This window comes from Patella vulgata, chromosome 7 (assembly GCF_932274485.2).
Source record: "Patella vulgata chromosome 7, xgPatVulg1.2, whole genome shotgun sequence".
NCBI lineage: Eukaryota > Metazoa > Mollusca > Gastropoda > Patellidae > Patella > Patella vulgata.
Window position 1 is genome coordinate 41,071,702 of NC_065885.2, and position 22,081 is coordinate 41,093,782.

The window sequence follows — 22,081 nt, forward strand, 5'->3', positions numbered from 1 at the left end:
GGCAATTTTGCATGAGTCACTTTTTACGCTAGTTTGCCTGTAAAAGAGTCAATTATTATTCGATTTTCATAAAAGTGACACCATTTGATGTGTAATGTCAATTTTAACTAGGTCAAACCAATTTAACATTTTCAATATCACCGGAAATGACGTAATTTGGGCAAAAATTGTATTTATAGCCTTCGAAACCAGTAATTTATTCAAATGAGTCATATTTGTTATTTGTTTAAAATTTTGATATTTGATTCAAATCAACTAATACAATGAACCCTTACGATCATATAGATATCACAAAATGGTTTCTAACTTGTTCAGTTGCGGAGAAATAGGCAATTTTCAACAGGTCACTTTTTAAGGTTTTTTTGTCAATAAAAGTGTCAATTATTATTCGATTTTCATGAAATTTTCACTGTGTGATACATAATGCCATTTACGATTTCATACAAGTAATTTAAGATTTTCATTATCACTGGAAGTAACGTCATTTTGGCAAAAACTGTATTTTTAGCCTTCAAAACAGTTATTTTATTCAAATGAATCAGATTTGTAATGTTTTTAAAATTATGATATTTGATTCCAATCAACAAATAGAATGAACTCATTCGATCATACAGATACCTCAAAATGGTTTCTAACTTGTACGGTTGCAGAGAAATAGGCGATTTTCTACAAGTCATTTTTCAAGGTTTTTGGTCTATAAAGGTGGCAATTATTATAGGATTTACATAAAATTTTCAACATGTGATGATGCTATTTCTGATTTCATAAACCAATTTAACATTTTCATTATCACCGGAAGTAATGTAATTTTGACAGGATCACTGACATGTAGCAAATGAATTGGTTGCTGGATTTGGTTGTTTCTGTGTCCATTTTATTTCATGTGTGCAATGCTTATGTGGAAACCTGTTTAACGGTTTCATTGGTACCGGAAGTGACATAAGTTCAAGGGTAACGTGGCACCGGTGAAACCCGTCATTACTGCTTCGCAGTTCTAGTTATTATTATTATTATTTACCGCGGGAGCCTTTTTCTCCATGATCGAAAACAGATATCGATCTGGGATTAAATTTTCTCTCGGAAAACCATGTGGTGGTTACTCGAAAAAGTATTTTGGGAACTTCTGCGCAGACCGGAAGGGGCCGAATTTTGAACGGTAGCAAAAAATCAAAAATCGGCCGTGTTTTCGCCAATTCTTTACCTATTTTAAAACAATTCACATTTTTTGAAACCCAGAATCTTTTCCGAGACAATGGCTATCTCACATTTTTCAATTTCGAACATTCATCTATGGCTTTTGTCGTTCGAAATTTGAAAATACGTTGTTCAGGAGACAACTTTTGTAATTTTTCAAAATTTTCATATTTGACCTACATTTTTGGATACATGAAGGCAATCCGATTCCAGTAATATAACTTTCATTCAGAGTTATCTCCCTTTATTTTTCGATTTTTTTCGAATTTTCTGCCCATTTTGTGAGCCCGAGTTTCGTTTTACGGCCGAATTGACGTTTCTGAAACTTATGGAAAATGAAGTTATAGTCCAAAACCAACTGATAAAACTATTTCGACAAGAATCCTTAAACCGGAAGTGGTCGAAAAAATGTCCGATATTGTGAAGAAAACGCAAAAAATGGGTGCTTTTGGGAAAAACATGATTGCTCCACCCGATATCAACGGATTAAAGAAATTAAGGTATCGTTGGGTAGCCGGGGGATATGACTATCATATGATATCAATTTCACAGGAATCCTATGAAAAAGCAGCAAAATATGACATGCTGAATATCAGGTATTTTCTGATTTGGAGCGATTTTGGACGCCTGTATCTCGAAAACTGATCCAAGGATTTTTTTCTAACTTTCCCTATCGGGAGTCCCTCTGGTAGTCTTGTGCATGAATCCATCAAATAAGACATTGAAATTTCTGGAATAGGTAAAATAACGTACTGAAAATCGAAAAAAGTTGAAAAATGCTCTATTACTTTATTATTTAAAAAAAATTTTACAAAAAATTTACACATTCAGATAGCTGAGTTAATTACGATTCTAACGATGTATAATATGTATTGAAATATTTAAATTTAATTTTCGATATATTGACATTTTTGCATTTTTGCATTTTTGGCACTATTGAACATAGGATTTCCCAGGGACATTTTATCTGATCAGACAATGTAATATATCATTACATAGCCCTGTGGCTATTTGATAAGCCAATCCGGTTATCAAAACTATCCCGACAATAATCTCCATACCGGAAGTATGCAAAAAATGAAGAAAAAAGGTTTAAAAAAATAGCGCTCTTGCGAAAAACTTGATTTCTCCATCAGATGTTAGCAGACCAAAAGACCTGAAGTATCGCTGGATAGCCCCATTAATGGACTATCATATGACATCTGAATGATACGATTTTGATGGCTAGAAAATAAATTATTGTACGCCGAAAATCTAGCATTTTCCGTTTTGGAGCATTTTGAGACGCCATTTTCTTGAAAACGAAAACTACGATTTGTCTTAAACTTCTTTTACTTAGAGTCCTATCGGTGGACTATGGCGAGAGTCCAACAATAAAAGCATTGAAATAATATAAGTGGTCCAAAAACAGCCTCAATCTTGGAAAAAAGTTGAAAAATCCTTAAATTACTGAAAATGCTCTTCTATTTTTCTTTCTTTGGAAAACAGCTGAATGGATTATTCTGAAACTTCTTGTACAGAAGGTAAGGTAACCAAACAACTTGTTAAAGCTATCCCGACAATGATCCAAAAAGCGGAAGTAGTCGAAAAATTTTCGGATATTTTGAGAAAAATAACCCGTAAAAATTAAAAAAAATGGAGATCTTGCGAAAAAAGTGATTACTACGCCAGATTTCACCGAATCAAAACAACTAAAGTGTCATTGGATAGTTCGAACAATGGACAATGTTATGAGATTTTGATGGCTAGAAAATAAATTATTGTACGCCGAAAATCTAGCATTTTCCGTTTTGGAGCATTTTGAGACGCCATTTTCTTGAAAACGAAAACTACGATTTGTCTTAAACTTCTTTTACTTAGAGTCCTAACGGTGGTCTATGGTGTGAATCCAAATTTAAAAGCCTCAATATAGTATAAATGATCCAAAAGGGCCACAATCTTTGAAAAGAAGTCGAAAAATCGTTATATCTGTAAATCTGCTTCTAGTGGTATAAGGGAGGTAAAACTGTCCAATGGATCTTTCTGAAACTTCTGGTACAGGAAATTCAGTTCCCATACCACTTGTTAAATCTATCCCGATAATGATCCGTAAACAGGAAGTAGTCAAAAAAATATTCGATATTTAAAAAAAAAAGACAGTAAAAAAAATCGGTGCTCTTGCAACAATCGGGATTTCACCGTCGGGTGTGACCGGATCAAAACATCTAAAGTATCACTTGGTAGCTCGATAAATGGGCTATTGTATGACACACTCCCTGTCTGATTCCTGAAAGCCGGTTCAGTGCTGCTTGTAGGTCTAGTTATTATTATTATTATTATTATTATTATTAGGCTTTGTCTGAAAGACTATTGTTTTTACTAAAATTATTATTTATTTTTATTATTATTAAACGTTTCGACAGTAGAAACCGAAATCGTCTATTTTGACCTATTTTGACTACTGGGGCATCTTTCCGGTGGTCCAAATCTCTGGAATTTCTAGCGGTTGGCTACGCCGCGAAGATATTTATCACATATTAAAAGGAGAAAATGCTGAGATATCAAGAACAATAAAAATTCGATAAAATGCGGCAATTTATTAATCAAAAAAATTTTGATGGGTGGGGGGGGGTTTCAAATTTATTTTCAACGTTCTCGGAATCCCACAGTCTTCTATTTTTAATATGTGATAGCTAGAATCCCAAGGTACAGTCTGTGCAAATTTATAGGCAATCGGACCACCGGAACCTTGCCTGGGCAGTGCAAATCAACCCCGGTCGCGAAAATTTGCTCATTCTTCAACGCTTATTATACTAGATCAATCCGGGTCCCCGATCCACCGTCACATACCAAACCACTCCGAAATATACCCAAAATCCCCAAATCGACCGTAATTTCTTTTGACTTCGCGCATGCGCCACGCTGGAACCAAAGGTACGATGACTACCAAATTCCGGCGAGGAAATTTTCACGTTGGTACCTAGGTGCACTGAAAACTTCAAGGCGATACCTGCATTCGTTCAGGTCGTTTGTTCTTGACACGGTTCCTGCCGTTCGTTTTTTCCGCCATTTACGGCTTCTGTAAGGGCGAAAAAAATGGAATTTCGCCACGACACCGGCACCAATTGTCCGAAAACCATGAAATTTGGACACAATACGCCCATTACCACCCCGGACTCTGTGACTTACTCCCATTTTGATCAGATTAAAAAAGGGAGTTTCAGCAACAACAAAAAAAAAGGAGTTTCAGCAAAAAATAAACAACCGATTTTCGGAATTTAAATTTGGTTTTAATTAATTTTGAAATTCCAAATGCAAAGGGATCTTATCGCCTCTTCCGTATGTGATTGCGACACATTATCCGGTCCAATCTTCCCTATAATTTGTGATAGAATTACTTATTTAAAAAAAAACTGAATGATATAAAAATAAAAATGGTTGGAGTGCCCAAGTTTAGATTTGTCGTTGATTTCATAAAGATGTTAGGATATACATGTAGAACGTTAAATACTGTGTGATTCAACATGGCGGCCGAGGGGTTTAATATGATATAAGTACGAAATACATGTACATGTAGTACCAAATGGTTTATATGTATGAGAGTCAAGGTTTGGACTATAATGTCTTGGGGAAGTAGGAGGCGACTAGTATGTGCCTCTCTTTAGTGGACCGATGTGAGATTGCCCATTGTATTAACTGGACGGGTAGGCCTATTCACCTTCGGTTATGTGTCAATGTCAAATAAGCGGCTTCTTATCAACACGATCGGCTCTGGGCCGGTTTAATTCTACGTATCTCTCGTAGCTGAGAGAAAAAAGATTTTTTAGCCGAGAGAATCTCTTCCGTCAAAGTGGTTGTTGATTTATTGATTCTAATAACTCCTTTTGCAGTTTATATGAAAGCTTTGATATCTGCTATGCAGATCTAGTTATTAAGCTATTATTTCATATGAAGCTTATTGTTTCTGTTAAGATTATTATTAAGCTTTTATATTTCATATGAAAGCTTATTGTTTCTGTTAAGATTGTTATTCTCATTATTAAGCTTTCATATGTATTACATATGAAAGCTTATTGTTTCTGTTAAGATTTTTAGGCTTTCAGACTTGAAAGACTATTGTTTTTACTAAAATTATTAGGCTTTCAGACTTGAAAGACTATTGTTTTTACTAAAATTATTATTAAGCTTTCATATTACATATGAAAGCTTATTGTTTCTGTTAAGATTATTATTGTTATTTTTTTTTTGTGTTTTGTCCACAAATCGGATTTCTCAGAATCTAACCATAGGATCGTTCTGAAACTTTTACCTATCCCCCCAAAAATGGGTGGTGGCTGTTGATTAAATATATTTTCAAAACGTTTTACGAATCCGAAATCACCGAATTTTACGAAGGAATGCATTTGACCTACAATGCTGTAACTTTGTGACTATTTGACCTATTTTACTAATTCTTTTTTCTTTGAGTATCTTGAAACATTTACTTCAAATCTGCAATTTCGGATTTTGGCATTTTGAAAATTCGTCGCTGTCATTTCGAACCGGAAGTTATTACCAATTTGACAACTTCTTTAATAGTTGTGCGATTTTCGTGAAATTTAGAATGTTAGTAGATCTTGCCAATGCGACTTCAATGATGTCCTTGGAAATTTTCTAAATTATTTCCCCTTGGTGAAATTAAGGATCAAAGTTTTCAAAAAAATCGTCGAAATATAGGTCAGAATGACCTAAAAAAAATTCGATACTAGACAAGTAATTACTGATTCGTACACAAAATATGGAGTTTGTCGATCGAACCGGAAGTGCCACCATCTTTAAACGTGAAAAATCAAAAAGGCTTTTTTGCTATTTTACTTACAGACACGGGCGTCATATTTTCGGAATCCTGGAAGGAATGCCTAAAAATCTATCGGATCAGAATTTTGATTTCGGTCACGTGATGGTCACCATTTTGAATTGAAAATGAAAAATAGAAGCAATTTGAAGGGCCGGGACTTTGGAACACAAGAACTCTCCTTCTAATTAAGCTAGAATGTTCAAACTTGGTGTAGGCGTTCACTAGGTCAATGTCATGATTGAGTTCAAAGATGAGCATTTTTTGCCTAGGGTAAGCAGAGATAAGGAAGCTGATTTGTTGATTCTTTAGGGCACGATGACATTGGTTATAATGAATGGAGGGCGATGAAACTCTTGTCAATCGAGAGGCTAATAGCTGGCCTGTTGTGTGAAATCATTGTATCATTTTTTGAAAATGTCCGGGGTAGCCGAAAAAAGGAGATCGAAATCCAAAAAGTCGTATTTTTACGATTTGGGGCATTTTTAGAGGTCGTGTAAAGTAAAATAAAGCATGCATATACATATATTATTGATATTAAATATATCATATAAAAAACTAAACAATGAATCAACTGTCATTGACAGATTTTATATTAAAAGCATGGTCAGTGGAAGGTCAGCGTATTGTCTAACTTGAACTCACTGACTCCGTAACATTATTGTGGGTATGGTATAAGCTGAATTTGATGAGATGCACATATCTCGTATGACTATTTGGTACTTACAGTGTTAGACTTTGTCGTAACGTTACGGTCTCCATTCATCAAATCGTCGTTGGGGCTATAATACGATTTTGAATCAAGTTATTTATCACTGAGGGACTCAAAATTAAGTTTGATGTAGCTCTGCTCATTTACAGTGGCGAATTTAACGGGCTCATGGGTTCCAGCTCCCTCCTCTAGAAATTTCACAGCACCCGCATGGATTGTGGCTAATTTTGTGGCAGAATTTTATTTTTCTGGGGGAGGTATTTCTAAATGGCTCCGACACAAGTGCCTGAAATGCCATGAAATCACGTTTTCGGCCTCCAATTAAAATTTCTTAGCGGGAGAACCCCCTGACCCGACCCCCTTGCGGGGCTTCACGGTCGGTATCAGCCCCCCTCCCCACCACCATGGTTAATCCGGCGTTGATGTTCCCTCTTGTGCAGCTGCAAAAGAATGTACAAGTTCATTGCCTCATTGTCAAAGATCCCACTTTTCTACCCCAGTTCGGGTAATGAGGTCGAGCGTATATTGTATGGGGGATATTAAACAAGCAAACAGTATGGCTGATGTCTCCCGCCAAAACCCCAAAGTAAAAGATGACACATTAATTAATCGCACTTTCATATTTTTTTCAAAAGTATCGAGCAATCAAACTATACTGTAAATTTCATCACTCTCTGTCAGATAGAAATCAAGGTTATCTTGTCCCAAAGCATCGACCAATGAAATTGCCAAGCTGTAGCTCAAAATGTTCAGTCAAGACCTGATGAACATCTACACCAAGTTTAAACATTCTAGCTCAATTAAAAGCTGGGTTGTTATGTTCCAGTACTTCATTATAACCAAAGTTATCATACCCCAAAGCATCAACCAATTCAAAGTCCCGGCCAATCAAGTTGCTTTGCTTATCCTGACTAAGAGAATGCTCATTGTCGAACTTGGTCAAGGTAATATGGTCAAGGTACTAATGTAATGAAACTATACACAAAGTTTCATCAAATTGCTTATCTCTGCTTACCCATTTTAATAGTCCCCTGCCAATCGAAAAGCCCCCCGACCCACCCACTCCACTCCCGTGTAATACATTAGGTTATAATTGTGTTACAAACGTATCACAAGGAGCATTTGAATATTCTCTCTGAGGCATCTGATACCACTTGTTCCTATTATTATTATTTTTTTTTGTGTCATTTCTACAAATCGGATTTCTCAGAATCTAACCATAGGATCAATCTGAAACTTTGACCTACCCCCCCCCCCCCCAAAAAAAAATGGGGTGCGAATGTTGATTAAATATATTTTCAAATCGTTTTTCGAATCCGAAATCACCGAAATTTACGAACAAATTCATTTGACCTACATTACTGTAACTTTGTAACTATTTGATCTATTTTACTAATTCTTTTTTTGAGGGGTGCCTTGAAACATTTACTTAAAATCTGCAATTTCGAATTTCGAAAATTCGTCGCTGTGATTTTGAACCGGAAGTTGAGATCAATTTGAAAACTTTTTTAATAGTTGCACGATTTTCATGAAATTTAGAATGTAAGTAGATCTTATCAATGCGACTTCAAAAATATCATTAGAAATTTTCTAAATTATCTCCCCTTGATGAAATTAAGGATCAAAGTTTTCAAAAAAATCGACGAAATATAGGTCAGATTGCCTTGATTTTTTTTCTTTACTAGCTACGACACTACTGATTCGTACACAAAAAATTGAGTTTGTAGCTCAAACCGGAAATGCCACCATCTTGAAATGTGAAAATTACATAAGGCTTTTTTGATATTTTACTTACAGACAAGGCAATTATATTTTCCGAATCCTTGAAGGAAAGCCGAAAAACGGTAGATAACACAATTTTGATTTCCGGCAAATGATGGACGCCATTTTGAATTGAAAATGACAATTAGTGAAAAATCCACATTTATGGGCTTGAAAACATATACAATTGGTCGTGACCTAGAGAATATGTCTCCAGGATAGCCTGGATCATGGTCGAACGTTTGGTATTTGAATATTTCAAAAATTCGAATTTCTCCTTTGATGTTTTCCGTGCCGACAAGGTTGTTTTCGAGTTTAGCTGGATTTGACTTCGCGCATGCGCTACGCTAGAACCAAAGGTACCATGAGTACTAAATTCCGGCGAGCAACTTTTCACGTTGGTACCTAGGTACCCTGAAAATTTCAAGGTGATACCTGCATTCGTTCAAGTCGTTTGTTCTTGTCACCTGCCTTTCGTCGTTTTTTTTCGAAGTCAATTTACGGCTTCCATGAGGGGAAAAAAGTGGAATTTCGCCGTGACACCGGCACCGATTGTCCGAAAACCATGAAATTTGGACACAATACGCCCATTACCACCCCGGACTCTGTGCCTTACCCCCATTTCGATCCCATTAAAAAAAAAAAGAGTTTTAGCAAAAAAACGATTTTCGGAATTTAATATTGGTTTTAACCCTGTACCCAGACAAGATATACATATTATTATAATCCCTATGAAATATTTTAATTATTTACTGCTATAATATGAATTATCACTTATTCCCCGTTAAATAAATATCGGTCACCGGGTGCAGCTGTACAACTTCAAGGACCCTGGCTTCAAGTCAATTTACGGCTTCCATGAGGGGAAAAAAGTGGAATTTCGCCGTGACACCGGCACCGATTGTCCGAAAACCATGAAATTTGGACACAATACGCCCATTACCACCCCGGACTCTGTGCCTTACTCCCATTTTGATCCGATTAAAAAAAAAGTGTTTTAGCAAAAAACCGATTTTCGGAATTTAATATTGGTTTTAATTAATTTTGAAATTGCAAATGCAAAGAGATTTTATCGCCTCTTCCTTATGTGATAGGTATTGGTACTATACACATTATCCTTAAAAGACAATTTTTTAAAATGACCGTAACGATGTATCAACACTAGAAACCGAAATCGCCTATTTTGACCTTTTTTGACTGCTGAGGCATCCTTCCGGTGGTCCAAATCTCTGGAATTTCTAGCGGTTGGCTGCGCCGCGATGATATTTATCACATATTAAATTGAGAAAATCCTCAGATATCAAGAACAATAAAAATTCGATAAAATACGGCAATTTTTTAAGCAAAAAACCTTTGATTGTTGGGGGTGGGTTTTGAATTTATTTTGAACGTTCTCGGAATCCAACACTCTTCTATTTTTAATATGTGATAGCTAGAATCCCATCGGAATCCAACACTCTTCTATTTTTAATATGTGATAGCTAGAATTCCAAGGTACATTCTGTGCAAATTTGAAGGCAATCGGAGCACAGGAACGTTGCCTGGGTAGAGAAAAACAACCCGGTCGCGAAAATTTACCTATACTTCAAAGTGATTATCATGTTGTGTTATGATCGCCATTTTAGATCAATCTGAGTCCCTGATCCACCGTCATCTACCAAACCACTCCGAAATATAGCCAAAATCCCAAAATCGACCGTAATTTCTTTTTGCTTCGCGCATGTGCCACGCTTGAACCAAAGGTACGTTGACTACCAAATTCCGGCGAGGAACTTTTCACGTTGGTACCTAGGTGCACTGAAAACTTCAAGGCGATACCTGCATTCGTTCAGATCGTTTGTTCTTGACACGGTTCCTGTCGTTCGTTTTTTTCCGCCATTTACGGCTTCTGTAAGGGCGAAAAAAGTGGAATTTCGCCACGAAACCGGCACCGATTGTCCCAAAACCATGAAATTTGGACACAATATGCCAATGATCAGATTAAAAAAAGGAGTTTCAGCAAAAAATAAACAACCGATTTTCGGAATTTAAATTTGGTTTTAATTAATTTTGAAATTCCAAATGCAAAGGGATCTTATCGCCTCTTCCGTATGTGATTGCTATTAGTACTATACACATTATCCGTAAAAGACATTTTTTTTTAAAATGAGCGCAACACCAAAAACCGAAATCGACTATTTTGTCTTTATCATACATTAAATATTATATGCCATCGGTTAATTTTTATACGCCCACATTGAAATTGAATTTCAGCGATTTCCGATAATTACTGTCAGAGTTATGGCCCTTCATCACTTAAAAAAATTCTTGTGGATGCTCTAGAGGCCAAAGTTAATGTCCGATTGACTTTAAATTTATACACAGTGGTTAAGGTCATGAGACGAAGTAGGCGATTGATTTTCAGCGATATCTGATATTTACTGCCAGAGTTGTGGCCCCTGATCACTTCAAAATATCTTGTGGCCGCTCTAGAGGCCAAAGTTAATATCCGATTGACTTTAAATTTATGCGCAGTGTTGTGGCCCCTGATCACTTCAAAATATCTTGTGGACGCTCTAGAGGCCAAAGTTAATATCCGATTGACTCTAAATTTATGGTCATGACACGAAGATGCCTACAGTATTGATTTTCAGCGATATCTGATATTTACTGCCATTTCCGATAATTACCGTGAGAGTTATTGCCCTTGATCACTTTAAAAAATCTTGTGGACGCTCTAGAAGCTAAATTCAATATCCGATTGACCTTAAATTTATACAGTGTTTAACTTCATGAGATGAAGAAGCCAATTGATTTTCAGCGATTTCCGATTGAATCTTTTGAAAATCACACCTAACTCTAAAACTAAAGGCAAGAAACGGGCCGGTTTACATTGAAGCACAACTAATTCCTGTTCTGCGTACTCTATAAATATAATATACGGTTTTCTAAATATGCCTTGGATGGTAGCCACAAGTCGACAATTTTTGTTTTGTATTTTTCCCATTTTGTTCATAAGGTAAATGTAATTTTTCAGATACCTGATGACATTTATACTTATTGTTTCAATAGATTCTAATAACCCCCTTTGCAGTTAATATGAAAGCTTTCATATCTGCTATGCAGATCTAGTTTATTTTTATTATTATTTTTTTTTTCGCTGGAGCCTATTTCTCAGTGCCTGTAACAGATACCGATATCAGACCTAATTTTCTATTGGGAAACCATGTGGTGACTACTTGATAAACTATTTTTGAAACTTCTGCGCAGACCAGAAGTGGCCGAATTTCGTGCGGTGCCAAAAAATTAAAAAACGGCCGTAGCTTCGTCAATTCTGTACCTATTTTCATACAAATGACATTTTCAGAAACCCTGAGTCTTTTGTCGGACGATAGCAGTTGAAAATTTCGAAATTTCGAAACTTCGTTGCTGACTTCTAGCGTTCGAAAAATGAAAAATTTTTGTTTAACCATAGAACTAGAATAGTATTCTAGTTCTATGGTTTAACAGACAATTTTTGTTATTTTTCAAAATTTTCAAATTTGACCTACATTTTTGGATACCTGAAGACCATCCGATTCTAGAAATATAAGTTTCATTCCGAGTTATCGCCCTTTATTTTTCGATTTTTTTCGAATTTTCTGCCCATTTCCCAACCCTTATATTTTTGGGAAAGGATAAATCGATATTTCTGAAAGTCCTGGAACATAAAGCTATATAGTCAGACCGCTGGATAATGCAATTTCAACAACGGTCCGGAAACCGGAAGTAGTCGAAATAATGTCCGATATTTCGGAAAAAAATAAAAAAATGGGTGTTTTGAGGAAAAACTCGATTTCTCCGTCCAATATCAATGGGTTAAACGAATTAAGCTTTCGTTGAGTGGCCCGAGGAATGGACTGTCGTATGATGCCCAATTTATACGGATACTATGACCAAGCAGCAAAATATGACAAGTTGAAAATCAAGTATTTTCTGATTTCGAGCGTTTTTGGACGCCTGTATCTCGAAATCTTAACCGCAACTTTTTTTTAACTTTCTCTATCGAGAGTCCATTCAATAGTCTTGTGAATTATGCTATCCAATAAGACTTTGAAATGTCTGGAATACGATAAAAAAGGGACTGGAAATCGAAAAAAGTCGAAAAATCGTGAAATTTTGCAAAATGCTCTATTACTTTATTATTTAAACAAATTTTTACAAAAAGATTACAGATTCGGATAGCTGACCTAATTACGATTCTAACGATGTATAATATGTATTGAGTTATTGAAATTTAATTTTCGATATTTTGACATTTTTGCATTTTTGGCACCTTTGAACATAGGATTTCTCAGGGTCATTTTATCTGATCAGATAATGTAATATATCATTACAGAGCCCTGTCGCTATTTAATTGCCCAAACGGGTTATTAAAACTATTCCGACAATAATCTCCATACCGGAAGTATTCAAAAAATGAAAAAAAAAAAGGTTAAAAAATTGTCGCTCTTGCGAAAAGCTGGATTTCTCGGTCAGATATTACCTAACCAAAATAAGTAAAGTGTCTTTGGATAGCCCCATTAATGGATTATTATATGGCATCTCAATGGTACGATTTCGATGGTTAGAAAATAAATTGTGGTACGCCGAAAATCTAGTATTTTCCGTTTTTGGAGCCTTTTTAGACGTCTTTTTCTCGAAAACGATAACTCCGATTTTTCTGAAACTTTTGTAACGCAGAGTCCTATGGGTGGGCTATGGCGTGAGTCCAACAATAAAAGCATTGAAATAACATAATTTGTCCAAAAAGAGCATCAATCTTGGAAAAAAAGTTGAAAAATCCTTAGATTACTGAAAATGATCTTCTAATTTTCCTTCTTTGGAAAACAGCTGAATGGATTATTCTGAAACTTCTTGTACAGAAGGTAAGGTAACCAAACAACTTGTTAAAGCTATCCCGACAATGATAAAAAAAAAAACGGAAGTAGTCGAAAAAATTTCGGATATTTTGAGAAAAAAAAAAGTAAAAATTAAAAAAATGGAGATCTTGCGAAAATCTTGAATCCAAATTTAAAAGCCTCAATATAGTATAAATGGTCCAAAAGGGCCACAATCTTTGAAAAGAAGTCGAAAAATCGTTATATCTGTAAATCTGCTTCTAATGGTATAAGGGAGGTAAAACTGTCCAATGGATCTTTCTGAAACTTCTGGTACAGGAAATTAAGTTCCCATACCACTTGTTAAATCTATCCCGATAATGATCCGTAAACAGGAAGTAGTCAAATAAATATTCGATATTTAAAAAAAAAAAAGACAGTAAAAAAAATCGGTGCTCTTGCAACAATCGGGATTTCACCGTCGGGTGTCACCGGATCAAAACATCTAAAGTATCGTTTGGTAGCTCGATAAATGGGCTTTTGTATGACACACTTACTGTCTGATTCCTGAAAGCCGGTTCAGTGCTGCTTGCAGGTCTAGTTATTATTATTATTATTATTATTATTTTTTCCGCGGGAGCCCATTTCTCCTTGATTGGAAACAGATATCGATCTGGAACCAAATTTTCTATCTGGAAACCATGTGGTGGTTACTTGATAAAGTATTTTTGAAACTTCTGCGCAGACCTGAAGTGGCCTAATTTTGAACGGTAGCAATAAATCAAAAAGCGGCCGTGGTTTCGCCAATTCTTTACCTATTTTAAAACAATTCACATTTTTGGAAACCCTGAATCTTTTCCGAGACAATGGCTATCTCACATTTTTGAATTTCGAACATTCATCTATGGCTTTTGTCGTTCGAAATTTGAAAATTTAAATTTTTACAAAAAACTTTTTTATCTATGAATATTTTTTAGTCGTGTTTTACACAAAATTAACGAGTCATCTGACTTGGGCAAAAATGTGAAATTTTTTAGTATCAGTAATTTTCCTTTGCCGCCATTGGCTAATTCAGTTTTTCAGTCCTAAATTAATTATTTATTGCTCGATTTGTATAAAACAAAGTTCATATACTCCGTTGTCTCAATTGTCATTTTTTTTGTTACAGTTAGAGATATCTGTCGGCACCGGAAGTGGCTTAATTTTTACCAAAAACTACAATTTTGACAGTTAGGTACCATTTTTCGAAAGCAAAAATTATTTTTTTTAAAAAAACTGATATAACTAAAAGAGTGTGCCCTTTAAAGGCGCACAAAATGTTGGGATCGGTTCTTTTTAATTTCGATTTCATTTTCGAGCAAATTCGATTAAGAAGTGAAAAAAGGTGTAAAATTGACCTATTTACAACCCATTCAGGCTTTTCAGATTTTAAAATATTTCTACGTAACTTTTATAAACTTGTAGCTATAATTCATACGAAGAAAATGTATGTTAAAATTAGTTTGTAATATAAGCAGTTACCTAGAAATGGGCAATTTTGCATAAGACACTGTTTTCGTTATTTTGCCTGTAAAATAGTCAATTATTATTGGATTTTCACAAAAGTGACACCATTTGATTCAAAAAGCAAGTATGCGTCGTATCAAATTGATTACAATTTAAAATTGACACCAAAAGTGACGCCATTTTGTCAAAAAATGCATTTTTAACTTTTAAAATCAATATTTTTTTCAAACAAGAATTATTTAATATGTATTAATAATTTTAATTTTTTGTTTACATTCACATATTAATATAATTTTAACTTTTGGTTTACATTCACATATTAATATTATTCATACGGTCATATAGATTTCACAAAATTGTGTCTAACTTGTTCAGTTGCGGAGAAATAGGCGATTTTCAACAGGTCACTTTTCAAGGTTTTTGGTCCATAAAAGTGTCTGGCAATAGCACGTGTAGACATGCCAGCACTGGACATTCCCATGGCTTCATTCCGTTGATTTTCAGTAAGTCTCGGCATCTCTAGCTCGATTCCTTCACACGTCCAACAACAAATTACGACAGATTGACGTTTCACAGTTCATGTACTGCACATTAAGTTGAAAACATGCTTTTAAAGGGCTCACACACAATGCTGCACGTGAATATTGGGTTTTTCATGTGGATCTCGTGCAATTTTTTTTTTGTGCACACGGGTCGATATTTTTTGCGTTTGGGAGCATTGTGTGAAACAATAGTTCATAGTATTGCATAATATTATACATACAAAACCACCTTGTAATAAAATATTTGGAAAAAAAAGTGATGCGTTTTCCATGTCGCTCAGTATAGTATAAATGGTCCAAAAAGAAAAATAATCTTTGAAAAAAGTTGAAAAATTGTTATATCTTCTTCTAATGGGCTAATGGTATAAGGGAGATAACACATTAGTATCGGACTACCAATTATTTGCTAAATATTGTTAAATATCTTCTAATTTTCCTTTCTTTTAAAAACTGTCCAATGGATCTTTCTGAAACTTCTGGAAACAGGAAGTTAAGTTCCCATGCAACGTGTTAAATCTATCCCGACAATGATCCGTAAACCGGAAGTAGTCGAAAAAATATTCGATATTAAAAAAAAACCCAGTAAAAATCGGTGCTCTTGAAAAAATCGTGATTTCGCCGTCGGGTGTGACCGCATCAAAACATCTAAAGTATCGTTTGGTAGCTCGATGAATGGGCTATTGTATGACAAACTTCCTGTCTGATTCCTGAAAGCCGGTTCAGTGCTGCTTGCAGGTCTAGTTATTATTATTAATTTTCCATTTGAGCATATCTCAGAAACTACTTGTCGGATCGATTCGATGTCTTCGGTTTTACTGGGAAAGTGGGTTTGATTTAAATTTTAAAGCTATTTCTAACGTTCTGCGACAATGCGAAATGTCCGAAATCACCGAAGTTGTCGTTTTTCGACATTTTGCCGAAATGTTATCAATAATTGTCGGATTGTTATATTTGATACATTTTGACATAGCCGGAGACATAGCTACAGTTCTTTAGATTTTTTATTTTCGACGAATCTTGGGAGACATTAGGCGCCAAATTTTTAAAATTTAAATTTTAACGAAAAACTTTTTTATTAATGAATATTTTATTAGATCTGATTTGACCAAAAATTGCAACAGTTTTTGTCACCGTATTTTTCCTTGGCCCCCATTGGCTAATTTAGTTTTTCAGTCCTGGATTAATTATTTATTGTTTGATTTGTATAAAACATAGTTCATATGCTCCGTGGTTCAAAATGTCATATTTTTTTTGTTACCGGTAAAGTTGCCTTTCGGCATCGAAAATGGCATAAATTTAGCAAAAACTGCAATTTTGACAATTCGGTACCACTTTTTGAAAGCAAATATTATTTTTTTCAAATCTGGTATGACTGAAAGGATGTGCCCTGTTAAGGCGCAGAAATCATCGCGCTCAGTTTTTTTAATTTTTATTTCGTTTTTGGATCATTTCGATTTAAAGGTGAAAAAAGTGAAAAAATGAGCAATTCACAACCCATTCAGGCTTTTCATATTTTAAAATATTTCTTCGCAACTTTCATAAACTAGTAGCAATAATCAATAAGAAGAAAATGTAAGTGAAAATTAGTTTGTAATATGAGCAGTTGCCGAGAAATGAGCAATTTTGTATGAGTCACTTTTTAAGCTAGTTTGCTTGTAAAATTGTCAATTATTATTGGATTTTCATAAAAGTGACACCATTTGATGCGTAATGTCAATTTTAACTAGGTCAAACCAATTTAACATTTTCAATGTCAAATGAGTCGTATTTGTTATTTTTTTAAAATTTTGATATTTGATTCCAATCAACTAATAGAATGAACCCATACGATCATATAGATATCACAAAATGGTTTCTAACTTGTTCTGTTGCGGAGAAACACCGTGTGATACCTGATGCCATTTACGATTTCATTCAAGTAATTAAAGATTTTCATTATCACCGGAAGTAATGTCATTTTGGCAAAAACTGTATTTTTAGCCTTTAAAACAGATAATTTATTCAAATGAGTCTGATTTGTAATTTTTTTAAAATTATGATATTTCATTCCTATCAACAAATAGATTGAACCCACACGGTCATACAGATACCAAGAAATGGTTTCTAACTTGTACGGTTGCAGAGAAATCGACAATTTTCTACAAGTCACTTTTCAAGGTTTTTGGTCTATGAAAGTGGCAATTATTATTCGATTTACATAAAATTTGCACCATGTGATGCCTTATGCCATTTCTGATTTCATAAAACTAATTTAACATTTTCATTATAACCGGAAGTAATGTAATTTTGTCAGGATCACTTACATGTACCAAATGTATACAATGAATTGATATTGCTGGATTTGGTTGATTCTGCGTACATTTTATTTGATGTGTGCAATGCTTATATGGAAACCTGTTTAATGGTTTCATCGGTATTCGGTACCGGAAGTGATATATGTTCAAGGGTAACGGGGCACCGGTGAAACCCGTCATTACTGCGTCGCAGTTCTAGTTATTATTATTATTATTATTATTATTATAGATTATATATTAGTCTTACGGCAGTCCATTCATTTTCACATATTATCTTATTAATTAACCATGGAACAAAACTAATATAATCAATAATTCAATGACTTAATCCGCTTGTTGATAGCAGATTCATTATCTAACGGTAAATCAAACTATTATATGCAAGCTTGATTAAGAGAATTTGTTAACGGAACAAAAGATTAACCACTTTATATGCTTATTAAACATGGCGTAAAGCTAAATACTATTATGGCATATTAGACGTTTAGTATCTGTAAAGTATGGGATTACTTACTGCCTAGGTGACCCGTATAAAAATAGCGGTATGGCAACAAACAAGCCGGTATCTATAGGTACAAAAGTAGGAGTAAATTTACCAGCTTCACCTTATTTAAAGAAAGTTAAACCATCAACTTCATTCTTGGAAACATTTAGTATTGGATTGATTGTTCACAAACTAGTAAAATTATAATATTTATTTATAGGATACCTGCAACTACTCATAATACTTGTTATATAGGTAAGTTTTGCACTGCAATTCAATAATAAGTATACATCGTATAAAAATGGAATAAAAACAACATGCGAAATATTGCTATTTTCTGAACTCAATTATTTTTACGAATTCTCTATTTTCTGTTAGATGACGGATAATATTTTTTGTGTTTAATTTGAAGATAAAATACGAGTTTGACATTTTTGGATAGATCAAAACACATTCACCCACAAATATTTGTATTTCAATTTACAGTTTATGAAGCTTAGAGCCAAACTTTATTAGATTTTATATGTTACTGTATACCTTGTCAGATATAAGTATAACATTTCACCTTATTATAATACTGAGTCCTATCGTTTCATTATTTGGAAATGAGAACTTGAAATAAACATACGCTGCCCATAGTTAATATGAAATGTAACTAATCGAAACATGTAAGAATAGTAATTTTTAATATACTAGACAAGTCAAATTGTATTGTCATTTAAGCCCATTCAATACATTATGACAAGCAAATTATTTAATTTAAAGTTAACCTTATCTGGTTCTGAATTACATCGAGTAAAATATCATTCTCATAACTTATGATCTGGGATGTGAATGCTCTTTATACATCAGCCAAAAATATAAATGAAATATTTTAACAAAGAGAGAAATAGGGTTTAACGTCCACTCGACACAAACTTGGTCATTTCGGGGCTTGCATATGGTTCAATTCTGTTTCGATAATTCGCACGCGCGTAGGCTAATTTAGCCGTAGGAGGAAACTGAAGGACCCGGATAAAACTTACGAGGTCGGACAGGCGAGACTACTCATTGTCACGTGCAAATAGTGTGAGCTCAAAACCACGTCAGTTGACTCAGTGACAGACCACTCGACCTGCCGAACCTCATTTTGTAGGAATATTGAATTTAGGACGTATGCAAATGTGTGCAAATTAAAGTTGTCACGTACAAATATGGGATTTAAAGCCACCCAAAACCGCTTTGACAGAATTTAAAAATGTATTTTTTTATGCAAAGTGTCATATATGAAGATTTGTATAACATTGATCAAATACAAATGTTTACGATATCAAGCAAATTAAAGTCATTATGTATCTAATAAATGAAATCGTGTCGTTTTTATTGGAATTCAGTAACCTTGAATGAATATAACCTAGATTTGCTATAAGCAAGACACGATAAAGTTATTAGGCAAACTATGTGTTTCCTTGTTCATGACATAGGGAGATTTTTTGACAAAATTAATTAGCTAATTGCAAGACCATGAAATAAAGTCCTATTAATTAATCCTTCATTAATTGTAGTAGTTAGTAAGAAAGCTATGTGTTTCACCGTTTAAGTAATAATGAGATATTTAAACGTGAAATAAAACCGCACTAGTTAACACTTCATTAATAATAACTGTATTAAAACGATATTGTCACATCTGTGGCTCCCACCTGTGTCTCGGCATATTTGATTATCTCTCGGTTATTGATTTATACAGACTTGAAAGCAGACAAAAGACGAACCTGAAAACAGACCTCACCGTGTCTGAGAAGTAAAACAAAAATGGACATTATGTAGACAAATTTAATGCCCCTTCTTGTGACCAAAACGAAATAAAACTTCCTACTTGTCTACAGTAAACAAAACTAATAAATTGATTCTCAAACGGCAAATATCTCCTGCTTTGAAACGAAACCTAGATAAATTGGACAGTGCAGTAAACGTAACAAACATTCCGGTAAAATTGTACATTAATTTATCTTTTCAGACACAACAAAATGTCTACCAGTGAAGTTGAAAATACACCCGTTGCTGATCAAGTTGACGGCAATGTAACATCTGCTCCAGCAGAAACGGAAGCTACCCCTACTACTGAAGTCACAGAAACTGAGACAGCAAAAAACACGGATATAGAAACCCCTCTCACGACATCAGCAGAGGAAGCAAATAATGAGGACTCCGAGAATCCATCTTCAGAAGAAACAAAGACAGGCATAGAAACTTCCGAATTAGCTGCTGAAGAAGAATCCAAACAAGATGCAGAAGCCGAAGAACCAAAAAATAAAGCCGACGAATCTGAAAACCCGGAAACCGTAGAAGAAAAGTCACAGGAGGCTACAATCGCACCCGAGTCCTCCGAAGTAAACACAGAAAATACCCCGAAAGCATCAGAGCCGTCTGAAGAAAAGACTGAATGTGGTGTCGTTAACGAATCAGTCGTGGAAGTTGAGTGCACACCAAACCAAACTGAAGATACTACCGATGGACCTAATGCAAACCCCACTGCCGAAGAAGCCAAAAGTAGATCTAGCTCCATCAAGGACGTTGATGCAGCTGTAGAAGAACTGCTCCAAGACAAGGAGCTTATCCCCAGAGAAAAAACACCCCCAGTTGAAAATACCGATGAAAGAGCTGAAGATGGGGTAGTGGTCGCTATAGTACCTGTGGACGCAGCTTCAGAAAATCGTAGCAAAGATGCAGAGTCTGAATCACGTGGAGAAGACAGAACCGAAGGACCCAAATCAGATCCAGAAACGAGAGGTGATGAAGATACAGGGGGAGAACAAAGTACAGCCACGTCATTGGGTGATCAGGGAGCACAGAAAGAAGCTATCCAGAAACTCATCGATGATAAAACACTATTAGAAAAGGATTTTTTCTCTCTCAAATCACAACTTGATACACTTAAAATAGACTATTCAAAGATGGAATTGGAAGTCGAAGCCGTCAATACCTCTAGAAAAGAACAGGATGATTACATAAAAACTTTGGAATGCGATGTCACGAAACTGAAAAAATATGAAGACTGGGGCAAAAATAACGAAGAAAAAATTAACGATGTTCAAAGCAAATTAAAAAGTTTAGCTGAAGTAGAAGAAGGAAAAAATCAGAAGATTGTCGATCTAGAAAAACAGCTTATTGTTGCTAAAGACAAACTAGACCAAGCTGAAAAGAATATTGAAGACAATGAGGCTTCCAACACTAGAGCAGATGACGAAAAACCCAAATCAAGGACATGCACCATAATGTAACTTATAGAAATTTGAACATTAAAGAGTAAATCCCTTAACACCAAAGAAAAAGGCTGTGATTATTTCCAAGAAGAAACCAAGTATTAATTAGAAAGTGACAATTGTAGATTATAGAAACTTTCATGTTGTGGTGTTGGGAACATTCTTCTTATTGACAACTTAAATTGTTTACTATTATAGAAATTAATAATATTCTGCGCCCTCTCAATAGTTTTTCATGATGTGATATAATGTTAGATATGCGAGCTATAGCCACTTTTTAGGTTACTATTTAACATGCTTTGTGATATTACCCAACATTTATTTTTGCGCACCAATTCAGTTTGAATAATATAGCCATCGAATTCGTCGACATTATGTAAATCATTACGCTGTCTTATCAATGAAATTGATGTCGTTTAAATAATATTGTTTATTTTGTATATTTTGTAAATATGATATTTATTTAAAAATAATATATACTAATATTTGTATACTATGTATGTAAGATGTTAGTTATATAGTAGAGATTGAGATTGAGATTGTTAATCATTCTGTATGTTTTTGTGGTTCCGCCCATTTAATAAAGTTTATGTTTTATTAAGAACTTTTATGTTACTTGGAAAGTAAGTGAATCGTAAATGAAAGAATATCCAATCAATTCCGTCCCAATAAATTCCGTCACAGTCTAATTAAAA

The 22,081-nt window shown here is 34.6% G+C and overlaps 1 protein-coding gene across 1 annotated transcript in view; it reads left to right on the forward strand.

Moving 5' to 3' along the window:
- LOC126828379 (immunoglobulin A1 protease autotransporter) overlaps nt 1–21,775 on the forward strand; it is a 120,748-nt gene extending 98,973 nt beyond the window's left edge. Inside the window, exon 2 of the mRNA XM_050558157.1 lies at nt 20,141–21,775. Coding sequence (XP_050414114.1) covers nt 20,151–21,404 — 1,254 coding nt within the window. The 5' untranslated portion in view covers nt 20,141–20,150 and the 3' untranslated portion in view covers nt 21,405–21,775. The remainder of the gene's footprint in view (nt 1–20,140) is intronic.
- Nucleotides 21,776–22,081: the final 306 nt, after the last annotated feature.